Source organism: Calliphora vicina, chromosome 2, assembly GCF_958450345.1.
Source record: "Calliphora vicina chromosome 2, idCalVici1.1, whole genome shotgun sequence".
Lineage (NCBI taxonomy): Eukaryota > Metazoa > Arthropoda > Insecta > Diptera > Calliphoridae > Calliphora > Calliphora vicina.
The window spans coordinates 37380324-37394106 of NC_088781.1; the positions used below are offsets into that span (position 1 = coordinate 37380324).

Here is a 13783-nt window from a genome sequence, read left to right on the forward strand (position 1 = left end):
CTACAAGTATTTATTTTGAATTAGTTCATAGAAATTTTGATTAATTTTAGAGGCCTGAATGTTTTGTTGTCCATATGTTGGGTTTTTATATAATTTATATATATAATAAAAATAAATGACGTTACATCCTGTTGTGATACTGTTTTAAAAGTTCTATCCCGCCTATCAAACCAAAAATTACGCTTTGTGATTCATATATCAGATCTTTAGAAGCTTTTTTGTAATTGTTAAAACAAACAAGGACTATACAAGGCGTACATAAATAAAAAATCCTTTTTTCAACACATTCTCCTTAGAGCTCTATACACTATGTCCAATGTTTTTTATATTTTTTTATCCTTCCAAAAAATAAGATTTTTCGAGATCATCAAAATATGTATTTAAATCACCTCGATAAACCTACTATTTTGACTACTGTTTGGTTTCTGGTGTGTTGTGGCGGATCCATGTTACGTCCACGGTTACAAAACTAGTCCCTATTGCAGTTGAACAACGCCAAACACTCCTGCGAAGTTTTCACACAATTACATAAACGCAATCGATTGTGAGCAAAGGCGGCACCCATCTTCCGGAAAGCATTCTCTTACCCAAGTGATCATTCAAAATTTAAACAATAGAGCCGTGTGAGATGCCTATGGTTTGCACAATCTCTCGCACTTTCAATCTCCAATCGGCCATATTTTTTTCAATTGTTTCGGGTGTTTAGATCTCAAGTGGGCGTCCAGAACATTTTCATCCCTATCTAGGCCCCATCTTGCCTTATATAGCTACTCGATTGTCTTAGAATTTTATACGGTCCTAGAATATACTTATACTTTTGTGCGTCTACAAACAAGATTTCGACAAAATCAATATAACCCCCACATTCTTGGTGGCCAATTTTATGGGGCGATCGTCATAACATATTGTGCCGTTATTGATGTATTTATGGCATATTTTGATTGAATTTCGTCTCATTACCGATATTTCAAGAGTTTTGTAGGTATTATAGTTATTATCGGAAGTAGATCTTGACGAATTATATACAAATCGTAGACATTTTTAAGATGTTTCTGTAAGTTAATGTAATTAGAAGCCGTTCTTTGATGTCGAATTTTAAACAGATAAGGATATTCAGGACAGATCCAACCAAAATATCATTTTATGATTTCTTTCATTTAAGCTTTCCTCTTTTAGGGGGTGCTAAAGGGTATTTAATTAAGCGATTCCTGTCTTTAAATTTACATAAAACAAAGTGTGTGTGAGATATCATGGAAATGTTTTATTCGTTTGAAAGGCGTATCCGAAATGTACAATTTTCCATGACTCTGGCGCATAAATCAGGCTGAATTAGACCGATTGCATGGTTTATGTTGGTTGTGATGGACACTAATTCGCATAGACCTATGCTTTAAGAAAACACCACAAGAAAAAGTCTAATGTGGTCAAATCGCATGATCTCGGTGGCCAGTTCACATCACTTCCATGTGAGATGACCATGTCCTCAAATCACTCGTGAAGAGCTCGTGGCATGAGCTGTGTGGCTCCGTCCTGTTGAAAACACATGTCGTTGGTGTTCATATCATACAATTCAGACGAAAAGAAGTTGGTAACAATCAACTTATAGCGCTCGCCGTTGAAGGTTATGACCTGGCCAACGTCGTTCTAAAAGAAATATGGACCGATGCTCCAGGGTCCATTCAGTGAACACACGTCGTGATTGTTGAACGCTCTATCCGTCCACGGTGATTTGGTAAAACAAACTGAATAAATGATAGCCATTTCGATAGATGTAGTTGCAACAATATGCTCGCTATCAACTATCAAAGCTCTACGATGAGTAGTTGAGGCAAAATATGTTCCAGAATATTTTTTTAAAGAAACGGTTGCTAAAGTTCGATTGCTTTACGACTTTCTAGAGCTGTGGTTAAGAGGCTAATTTATTGGTCAAACACTAAACTATGGAAACGATGAGCTAAATCACTAAACTAGTTCAATCTACTTAAAACTAAATTAAAAAAATTCACATGTTCAAAAAGTCCAGATAAGGCCTATTATTTAATTATTATTTGTTATTGTACTTATGATTATTCGTATTTTAGAACATAGATAAATTTAGTATTTTTCAATGGTGGAAAATTTGAAAACAAATAGATTAATTTTCATTAATAAAAAATAAATATATGTCAAATATAACACACTTTCTCAAGACGCGTTCCATGGTCGAAAAATTGTTAACGTGTGTTGTCTTGAAGTACTTTATTTATCTGTGTACAATAATTTTGAATGCGTAGATTGTTGGATGAATTTAGGGAAGAGATAAGGTCTATTTTATAGAAAACGAATTAAGGAATATGTCAGCAAATTAGACAACTTTAGAGTAAGACTCCGTTTTGATATGGATGTAGAGATCATTCTGAAATAATGTTTAAAATAAGGTATTTCTTTGTGGTTTTCTCATTATTTTAATCACAACCTTGCACTTGAATGCATCTGTGAGTTTACCGTTACCGGTAAACCAACCTCAGTTAAACATTTAGATGATATTGCAAAAATTTTAAACTAAAACGCAATTTGTTACAAAATCAATAAAATTCTCTAATACTAAGACTATATTTTTAAATTCCTCAGAGTCATTAAGGTTTAGTGCACAAAACTGTTATCATATTTAACAAAGGTACAAAATGAACCACTTCAAATTTACCAGACACAATCGACTAAATCTGTGCAAATATAAATTCATTTATTTACAATTTTATATCAACAAATTATTATTTTGGTAGTACTTGAGATAACAGGCATAAATAAATAATAAACACAAGTATCACGTCATAAATATATTAACAGAACTTAAATTGAAAAGCTAATTATATTGTTTATTAATTTGTTAATAAAAAGCTTTAAAAATTTATGATGTATGATTATAATTTAATATTTTATTTTCCATATGTTAGAGAAAATCTTAGAAAAACTAATTGCTTTTAAAAATTTAAAACTATAATTAAGGTAATTAATAATAATCAATTAAATTTATCAAAGTAAACGTATTTGTAATATTTTGTTTACGATTCTTTGAATGACATTTCAGTACATTGACCACCAAATGTTTTCAATACTGTAATCAATCATTAAAATTTTGAGCAGAAATTGTGTTCATGTTTTGTGATAAAATTTTGAAAGTAAGTTCAATGTATTTTTGTAGGAAAATCTCAGGGAAAGATACTTCGTAGGTGGTATAGGGTATTGATGGATTTGTCAAGCAATTATGCCGTGAATTATGTTTTGAATATTAAGGGTCCTCATGTAAACGCTTATATGCCTCGTAAACTGTGCAATCTGTGCATTTTTATACTCTCGCAAATGAACTGTCAAAAAATGTATGGAAATTCGTTTGCACAACTCGGATAAGTTTGCGCGACAATTTAGACTCGCAAACTTGAATTTATTGTGCATTTGATGAATCAGCTGCTTTTGTTTACTTTTATTAATAAGAAATAAAAATCAAATAAAATATAAAAATTTTGAGCATGTGAAAATTGTGTAACTTTAGAACAGAATGATTGTATTAAATGACATTGTATATGAAAGCATTAACCAACAGCTAGAACATAAATAAAATCTTACAAACTATGTATATCACCGTTTGTTCCAAAGATTTAACTTTCATTCAACATTTTTAAAATTAAAATTTATACAATTTGAAAATTTATTTTTTAAGGCTTTTGTTGAATTTATTTTTATTTGACATTTGTATCAAATAGAGAGAAATTTAATGTATAAACTTGCACAAAATTGAAAAGGTGGCTTCATGAAACACGTCGCGCAAATTTGCACAATTGAACAAATGGGAAACTTAAGCGTTTAAATGAGTACCCTTATTGTATTATAAATATTACGAATAAAACTAAAACCCTTATTTCGGATATAACTATTACAAATGATCTTGTTTTTAAGATATTTTACGGGAATACAAAATTAATATCATAGTAAGAATTGTGCTAAATTTCCCAATTATTGATAAATTCACTGACATTTATTGTTGGGGGATAAGCTAGTTCCTATGCGCATTTCACTGGTTGCTTAGGTCAGATCATTAGGAAACCTTTTCCCAAAAGGCTTTAGAAAAACTAAAGATATACAAATCAAGCTATAGACTCTCTATAGTGTCTGTAATTCTCATTCACTCTATAGTATAGAGTGAATGAGAATTACAGACACTTAAGTTTTATTTGTAAAAATATCAAAGCATAAACAAAACTCCAACAATAAACAGTGAGTTTATCAGAGATCGAAAATAACTCGTCCATATACCAAAAAACCCAAATTATGATTTATATTTTTGTGATAACAATAAAACACTGAAAATAACAGTTATAAAATTATTTTAATTTAAATGGTTTGGTAGGACCTTTATTCGTTTTTGTTGTTTTTTAATGGTTTGGTGTGAGATAAAAAATTCATTTGTTCTTGTTCTTAATAACTGTTACTTTCTCTTTTATTTACATACAATAACATATTATTAGTAATTTTCAACAAATTATGGAAATAATATGATAAGTATGATATAATGAAGTCTGAGTAATAGAAATGAGAATTTTTTTTAAAAATCTTTTGATAAGTTTTATATATTTAAGCGTTGATTTACATCAAATGCATTTTTGCGATTTATTTTTCATGTTCGCAAATAAAAGTCACAAGTTGACCTTTACGAAAAAAATAAATTATAAATCATGTTCTCGAATAAATCACTCTCTCAGCGATATATCACAAAAAATTATTTTTAAATGGCTGCGAATGAGAATTTACCATTGAAATGAAAGTGAACCCGTTATTTTCGGTCTCTGCTTTTCATACATTCCCTCTACAATTGGCTGGTTTTTTTCCGACTCAAACTGTAGTTGTAAGTGGGTAAAGAAAAAACAAAACAAAATAAAAACAACTTGCTTTGTTAAATAAAGAGGGCACCTGATCACAGATCGAACTCCTTTTCCTGATTAAACGCTTATTGGCCAAGTTATTAGCGAATTTAGATATTTAGAGTTTTTATATAGAAAATCGATTTTTGGTCAGAAATATGAATGATCACGAGCTCCTTTTCTTGATTAAACGCTTAGTGGCAAAGTTATTAGCGATTTTGTATATTTTGAGTTTTTATATAAAAAATCGATTTTTGTTCAGAAAAATTAGTGATTACAGATTAGGGATGCCAAACGGGACTGGGTTTTACAAATCCCGGGATTCGGCATTTTAGAAATTTAAATCCCGGGATCCCGGGATTTTTCGGGACCCCGGGATTTTTCGGGATCCCGGGATTTTTCGGGATTTCGGGATTTTTCGGGACTTCGGGATTTTAGTTAAACGTCAAAAACATCAAATTCAACAATAAAAACTATTATTTCATTAATATATTTAAGTAAAAACATAACAAATCAAAAACTAATGCGTTAAATTAAAATAAAATGGTCCATGATTTCCCCTAGCTCCATACAATTGCCCCCCGGAGTACTGTTTGGGCAGTCATAAATATCTTGATCTTGGCTGCGTTTGGATTTGAAGCGAGATTAGTATTATAAAAAATATGCTGAAATTTAGCTTTCTAAGTATTTTGGGTGCTTCAAAAATCTTCCTAAAATATCAAAAATCTCATAATATTTCGGGATTTGTTAATCCCGAAAAATCCCGGGATTCTTTTTCACAAATCCCGGGATTCGGGAAATCCCGATCCCGAAAAATCCCGGGATTTTCGGGATCGGGATTTCGGGATTGGCATCCCTATTACAGATCGATTTGCTTTTCTTGATTAAACGCTTATTGGTCAAGTTATTAGTGATTTTGGATATTTTGAGTTTTTATATGAAAAATCGTTTTTTGTTCAGAAATATGAGTGATCACAGATCGAGTTGCTTTTTTGTATTTTGCAGATGTATTTAATAAGTGGGCGTATTAATGAAAATTGCCCTGGTAATTTTTTCTTTCAGTAAAAACCACTATGATCATTTGAACAAAAAATTTGCCAAATCGGTGTAGCCGTTTTCCGATTTTAAATAAGTCGAAGAAAGTGGGCGTAAAAGTGGGCGTGGTTAATTTTTTGTTCCGTAAAAACCTACGTTGTGCTATGTCCAACATTTTACAAGAAAATTTTTCTAAATCGGTCCGTTCTATACTGATGCAATTAACAACGAACGACATTTGATTTTTATTTATATAGATATATATGTACATTAGCAAAGGTTTGAATTATGTATGTTTTTTTCCGCAAAAAAGTAATCCTTAATGAGCAGACGAAATTCACTTTTTTTCAATTTCTCCTCAAGTGACAAGATAGTCTGCTATCAATGCACATAGGTCTGGCGACCCACTTTTTTTGGCCAAAACTAAAATATTCACTTATATACATAAATTCATACAAATGATACAATTAATAACAAAAAACATAATTTTTTTTAAGTTTTTAATAATTTAATTTTTTTTTTGTTTTTTACTTCCACTCTGCCAAATTCTGAGTAAATCACAATTTTTGAAGTAAAAGTATCCTGAAACAAAAATTGATTTCTTCAAAATAAGCAAAAACTAGCAGAAAGTTATTGATGATTCGTAAGCACAAAATATCACTGTAATTTTGTGCGTTTTTGGTTGGTTGAAATCGGTTGAAATTATATAAGTTATATACTATTTTTTTTTTATAAAGAGTTAAAATCACAGATTTTTGAAAGAAAACTCAAGAAAACAAAAAATTACACCACGTGTTTCAGTTTACCACTGCACTTAAAACATTGAACTTTCTCCCTTCTAGAATAACGGTTAATTGAAGTTTGTAAAAACAAAATATTTTTTTTGTTTATCTGAAGTGTTTGCTACTACATCCTAACAACAAATATAGGAAAAACAGTTTTGAGTTTTGGCCAAAAAATGTGGTTCGCCAGACCTATGTGCAATGGCTGTCAAATACAAATTTTGACAAGAGTTAACTGACAGATGGCTGTCGCGGACTTATTGACCCACAACAAATTATTCAGATTTTGAAATGATGGGTCCGTAATTGACCATAAATCCCATATAAACTCCACTTCTGAAAATCACTTGAACGCCCTTAAATCTCTGATAAAATATGCTGTCAAGATTAGTCTCATTATTTACAATTTTATCAGTTTTATACCTTTTTACCTGTGATTACATAATAATTAATTTCTAAAAAAAATTTCAAATAGCCATTTTAATCGAGAGCCTTCATTATTGGTATGATAGATGATCAGATCGCAATATGATATTTTTAAGTCATATGAAAAGTGTAAAATATTCTTTAAAAAGTTTATGTCTGTTAAAACTATAAGTTATTATTTGCAAGACATGTCTTTCAAAAAAGTGAGTAAAAATTTGATAAGGTCATTTCAATAAATACGTATGTTGGTCAAAATTCCAATTGTGCAGTTATTTCCAAGAAAACAGCGATGGTTATTGTTAGTTTTATTAAGAAATTTGTTATCAATTTTAATTTAATAAATATAAGATAAAGTAATTAGAGTATTTACAATAAATAAAACCATATTTTTGTGCATGTTTATTTATTTACTATTAATATTAATTTGTTTATTTTACCTTAAATCTAATCTTACTTGGAAAAACATTGTATATGTCTGGTAAGATAAATTTAGCAGACTACAGAATGGCCGGTCTCTAGAAATTTTGTTTGGTATAAATATGACAAATTGGCCAAAATTAATAATCAGTAATTGTGTTGTCTTTTTGGGAGGAAAACACAATAGAGAAGGTAATGTAATTTATTAAACATTTAAAAGGGAGTAAAATCAATTTTAAAGTTTTTCTTTGTATTGTTTCCAGCGTTAAAATGTTGAAATCTATTGCAGTATTTGCCATTATATTGGCTGTGGCCAGTGCTGAATTGGTTCATGTGCCAATTCACAAGCATGAGAATTTTGTTAAGACAAACAAAGATGTACGTGCCGAAAAGTCTGTATTGCGCACAAAATACAACTTGCCCCAAACACGTGATTTGCCTGAAGAACAATTGTCCAATTCGTTAAATATGGCCTATTATGGTGACATTACCATTGGTACTCCTCCACAAAAGTTTGTTGTTCTTTTCGATTCGGGTTCGTCGAATTTGTGGGTGCCCTCTAGTCGCTGCTGGATCTGGGATGTTGCTTGCAAAAAGCACAATCAATACAATAATGCCGAATCCAGCACTTATGTTAAGAATGGTGAATCTATTTCCATACAATATGGCTCTGGCAGTATGAGTGGTTTCTTGTCTGAGGATGATGTTAACGTAGAGGGTTTAACCATTAAGAATCAAGTTTTCGCTGAGGCCATGAATGAACCCGGCAACAGTTTCACTGATGCCAATTTTGATGGTATCTTTGGCATGGCTTACCAAACTTTGGCTGAAGATGATGTTGTGCCACCCTTTTACAATATGTTCGCTCAAGGTTTAGTTGAGTCCGATATGTTCTCTTTCTACTTGAAACGTGATGGTTCTGCTGTCGAGGGCGGTGAATTGATTTTGGGTGGTGTTGATACCAGCTTGTTCAAAGGTGACATCACTTATGTTCCCGTTTCCCAACAAGGTTACTGGCAATTTGAAGTGTCTTCTGGTTCCATCAATGGTCAAAGCATATGCGACAATTGCCAGGCTATTGCCGATACTGGCACCAGCTTGATTGTTTGCCCTCAAGCTGCTTACGAAACTTTACAAGCCGAAATTGGTGGTACCTACAACAGTGATGATGGCAACTATTATGTGGATTGCTCTGCTATTGATTCGTTACCCGTTGTGAGTTTCGTCATTGGTGGCACCACTTTCTCTTTGGAGCCAAGTGCCTATATTGTTAATCTTGAAGGCAGCTGCATGTCCAGTTTCACTACTATGGGTACTGACTTCTGGATTTTGGGTGATGTTTTCATTGGCCGTTACTATACCGTTTTCGATTTGGGTAATAATCGTGTGGGTTTTGCTCCCGTTGCTTAAACTTTGATTGTAAATAAACATTTTTGAAAAACATATTTAATTTGTTCATATTTTCTTTCAAGAATTTGTTTGGTTTTGTAGAAATCAGTAATAATGATGAGACGTATATTGATTTTGTCATTCCGTTTGTAACATATCGAAATATTGGTAATAGAACCAAAAAGTATATCATATATTCGAGGTCCTGTTGAAAACACGATTGGGCCCAAACAAATTTCAGCCAGGAACTAGCCCTGGAATACTGTTTGCGCCGTCATAAATATGTAGAATATGCGGAAATCCTGATAAAATTTTGCACAAAATACTGTGAAATTATACTGTAAAGTATGGCGAAAATCGGGCAACATTTGTCCCTAGTCCTCATGCAAGCTCCCCCTGATTATGACTTGAACATTCATAATTGACTTATATTAATTAACTAGCTGACCTGACAGACGATGTCCGGTCCAAATTAGAAAAAATGTTTGTGTTCGATTTGAGAATTTCTGAGAAGCTGTTTTAAATGTGTGAAAATAGTTAAAAATATAAAAAATATAGGTTTGGGGTATGTTTGATACATATGTATGTATGTACAATGAATCTTATAGTGTTCTATTTACATTTTGATTGAAAGATCGATGATGTTCCGGTATCCAATTAAAATAAAGAAGTACTTTTTTCGATTGCTTTGCTGTGATATCATAATTTCGTTCATTGCAATTCTCTATGAAACACGACATTTTTTGTTTTGTCTGGCGTGTAAACAAATAATGCTGATGGAGTTTCGACTCAAGAATAGGCGACATACAATTGACCATACAAGAAGCATGGATTTTCAAAGTTAATGCCGCAAACACTCCATTACTGCCCTTGAGATTTGTTAATTGTCATTGCGAATGCAAGCGTTTAATATCGAATGGCATGTCGTTCGAAGCCAACTTCTTCTTCTTTGTACCTTCGTTTAAGTATTGTTGCTTCTATGGCTTTAATCATCATTAATTACTGCAAGTCGGGTGCCATTACAAAGACGTGGTTGGTTTATGTTTCTTAACATTATGATTACCGAACCGATTTTCAGTTGGAGATTGTGAGATGGTAATCCGTGTAATTCCAGCGAGTTTAAAAACTTGGTTGGATAGTTGACGACATCATATTAGGAAGTAACGCAATCCACCTATTTGAACGTCATCAATTCGACAGCAATTTCACTTTGAATCTCAAAATTTAATTCGTCTACATCAATGTTTTTCGCAGCTAGTATAGCACGTTCTCTCAACCCATCATGATTTTTGCAATTTTGTGCAATGTTTGGAAATACCTTTCGGATGAGTTCGGATTTTAGTTCGGTGAACTGGCAGAAAGCGAAATATCAACCTGGAGTTTGCCGTATGGAAAATACTTCTCCAAATTGTTCGCAGTCAATTTGAGTTTCTTGCATGTTTTCACAAAACGGACGACTTCAAACATCCATTAAGTTCATCGGCTGGCGTTGTAGATGGAATCACTGGAAATGTTTGTCGAAAATCACCTGTCAACAAAATCATCGAGCCACCAAACATTCATTGTTTCGTAAATCTTGCAACGTTTTGTCTAATGCCTCCAACATTTTATGCGCCATTGTACACTCATCCAAAACGATCAGTTTGCTTTGCTTCAAAACTTTGGACATAGCACTGTTTTTGAAAATGTTGAATGTTGGATTTTCATCGATTTGCATAGTCAATGACAGTATCATTCTGCGAACGTATCGTTGCTAAAATCAATGCGATCAAAAAAGTTTTTCCAATTCCTCCGGGAGCGTCCAAAATAAATCCCTCCAGTTAAATCTTTCACAACTTTCATAAGAGTGTAGTAGGCATATTTTTGTTATCGATTCAACTGTGGAACGTTTGTTCCATCACACACGGTTTCTTTGTATTTGCTCCACAAATCAGTCGGTTTGGATGGAAAGCATGTTGAGATAACTATCGAAAACAATGTTCGTATTTCATGAGCATTTGACGAAAGCACAGCATATCCGAGGGTGTATTCCAAATGATTGACATTATCGAACAATCGCAAGCATTGACACATTTCTACGTGTCACACAATTCACCATTTATAGTTCACAAATCTTGGAATGATTTTGGGCCATGAACGTTGACTAATAGAAATACTCATCGTTTCTTGGATAGACTGTATAAGTGGGACCTAATGCGTCGGTGGAAAATAAATGGGGAAATAAATGGAATTGGATTTCCTTGTTTTCGCCATTGAAATTTCTTTGACCATTAATTCCAAGCATTTCGTATAGTATAGCAGCGTTCGGGCAAATTCATCATTTAAAAAAATCTGGTCAATGTTGTAGATAGCGGTCGATCAACTCGTTGTAACACATTATCATCAGTAATGTACACTCTTTGACCATTTTTCAGATGTACGGCTAAATGAACAACAGTTGGATATCTTTCATGAATGGCAAATGAACAAATGCGCCAAATTGCTTCGTTACTGTTAACATTGCGGCCAATTTAAATTGAGTGACTTCAACGTTGGAATTCTCAGCACTAACTCCAATCACTTTTCTAAACTATTAAAAAAAAAAATTAGCCAAATCGGTTCTGGGATTTTAGATATATCGAACAAAAGTAGGCGAGGTTAATTTTTCTTTCAGTAGAAACTTATTTTGGATTACTACGAACATTTAAAAAAAATTAGCCACATCGGTGCAGCCGTTCTCATCAACTCATGCAATTACCAACGAACGACATTTGATTTTTATTTATTTAGAATATCGTGATGAAATTGATCGTAAACAAGTTTTATATGAACCTAAATCATTCTACAAACTTTTGTGAGGATCGCTCTATAATTGATCCACCATTTAATCCCTATATCAGAAAAATATTTTATTGCAGCATATTGATGGTGGGTATACAAGATTCGGCACTGCCGATTATAGCATTCTTACTTGATCTTTCTCGTTAATGAGATCATACAACATCATTTATTTTTGGGAATTCCCAGTAGAAAATGTTTTGTAGACACTTGTGGTTGGTGTTAAGTAAGGGTTATCTTTATACTGATAACGAAGCCGAGCCTTTTGAAATATTTCATCAAATATGAAATGATTCATCACCATATGCGCAATAAAATATACACTTTCACTTAAAAATTACAATCAGCTGAATTTGTGGAAGTAAAAATTTATTTACAATTTTAAAACAACAAATAAGTTTGAAAGTACTTGTGATACTATGTCATCTGCACACATTATAAATATTGTATTGAATATATTTATATACAACTTGTTGACCGGTAGCTATTTACTAATGTTAGTTCTTCAAGTTTCTCCAACCCACATACACATGCCTGTTCTTATTTATTTGCAAATAAAATATTTAAATTTGTACTGCATACTTTAGGGAGCTTTTTTATTACAGTTGACTGGACTAAGAAAAATTCCGAGTTTTACCCGGAATTTTTGATTTTTTTTCTTTATAAACCATCTCCTGAAAATTTCGAATCGAATAAAAAAAAAATCAGCCAAATCGCTACTCCAGCCGTTCTCACGTGATGCCATTACATACAAGGACCATTTCATTTTTATATATATAGAGATAGAAGAAGATAGATTAGTTTCGAATCATTAGATACATGACTTTATGAGAATAGGTAAGTCCATTAAAACTTCTCCATAAAACACCATCGCGGGACGACTCGCCATGCAAATACTGACCAGTGGGTTGGCTGAAACACAAAAATTAATCATAAACTAATTCATAGTCACTAATATCCTTTCTAAACTCTATAACTTACACATATGTACAATAAGTGTACCACCAACCGGCTTGACGTTCTAACGCACAACTACCCGTTGGCCAACCATCGTTATCTTTATCGATTGTGCTAAATTTTGAACCCACATTGTACCTCATATCATCCTCACCCATGCCATAGTATTTTCCCAAGGATTTTAGTTCATACATTTCCGTGGCATTTCCTACTACAAAATTATCGTAAAGAGCAAAACTGGACTCTCCTTCAAAGTTCTCTATATGAACATATAACTGCTGTCGGCCATTGTTGTTGGTAAGGGCATGTAAATTCTCCAAACCAATCCAGTACTCATGCTCTACATTGCCAAAGCCCTTCACGTAATCCGACCAAGGACGTGTAAAGTTTACCGAACCATCCTGGCGTCGTAGAATATGCATCCAATCACCACCTTTGGTCTGTGTATCACAGAACACCATTATTTGTTTATCCTTATGACCGGGCAATGATATTTTGTAGTAACCACTCTTTTGCGTGCACTTAGTGGCAGCTTTACAATCAACGGGAGCTGGATCTGGGTAACAGTGACTCAAAAATTCGGGCAGCTTATCCACACGTACATCGTATAATGGTTTATTTTTATAATTTTCGATTGCTTGATCTTTAGCTAAAATGCTGGATACTCTAAAAAAAGAATTTTAAAAATTCTCATAGCTTTAGTATAATTTTTAGCAAATTACTTACTGCCTTGTTAAAACATTCATTTGTAGTTTTAGTTCATCATTTGTTTTTATGGTATTTTCATAATTTTTCAATATTTCTAAATATTTTGCTTCCAAATCAAGATTTTTCAGCTTGAGACTAAAAATAAGAGACTTTAAAACAGAACTTATTTAAAGTGATCACTTACTTTTCCTCCGATTTCTTTACTGTATTCAACTCATCCAATAAAGTAGAATACTTTTCGTTGACTTCAGTTATTTTTTGCGTTAAAGTATCATTGTTATCCGTGTTACTTTTTTCTTCATGATGCTTAGATTTGCCTCTAAAAAAAATGGAGCTGTTTTTCAAATGTCTATATTA

At 32.6% G+C, this 13783-nt stretch overlaps 2 protein-coding genes across 2 annotated transcripts; one reads left to right on the forward strand and one right to left on the reverse strand.

Moving 5' to 3' along the window:
- Positions 1-7688: 7688 nt before the first annotated feature.
- On the forward strand, positions 7689-9000 carry LOC135951404 (lysosomal aspartic protease-like). The gene is made up of 2 exons (XM_065501052.1): positions 7689-7747; positions 7819-9000. The coding sequence occupies exon 2, from the start codon at positions 7826-7828 to the stop codon at positions 8963-8965; it is 1140 nt and encodes a 379-aa protein (XP_065357124.1). The 5' UTR covers positions 7689-7747; positions 7819-7825; the 3' UTR covers positions 8966-9000.
- A 3524-nt stretch (positions 9001-12524) lies between these two features.
- On the reverse strand, positions 12525-13742 carry LOC135951428 (ryncolin-1-like). Its single transcript, XM_065501081.1, has 4 exons — positions 13611-13742; positions 13445-13561; positions 12743-13384; positions 12525-12673 (listed from the first exon to the last, which is right to left on the reverse strand). The coding sequence occupies exons 2-4, from the start codon at positions 13462-13464 to the stop codon at positions 12559-12561; spliced, it is 777 nt and encodes a 258-aa protein (XP_065357153.1). The 5' UTR covers positions 13465-13561; positions 13611-13742; the 3' UTR covers positions 12525-12558.
- Positions 13743-13783: the final 41 nt, after the last annotated feature.

Bases quoted from the DNA above. Each gene is read 5' to 3' on its own strand.
- LOC135951404 (XM_065501052.1), top strand. From the start codon at position 7,826: ATGTTGAAATCTATTGCAGTATTTGCCATTATATTGGCTGTGGCCAGT.
- LOC135951428 (XM_065501081.1), bottom strand. From the start codon at position 13,464: ATGAATGTTTTAACAAGGCA. The intron at 13,385-13,444 runs GTAAGTAATTTG...TTCTTTTTTTAG, and splicing joins ATGAATGTTTTAACAAGGCA to AGTATCCAGCATTTTAGCTA. The intron at 12,674-12,742 runs GTAAGTTATAGA...TTTGTGTTTCAG, and splicing joins TACACTTATTGTACATATGT to CCAACCCACTGGTCAGTATT.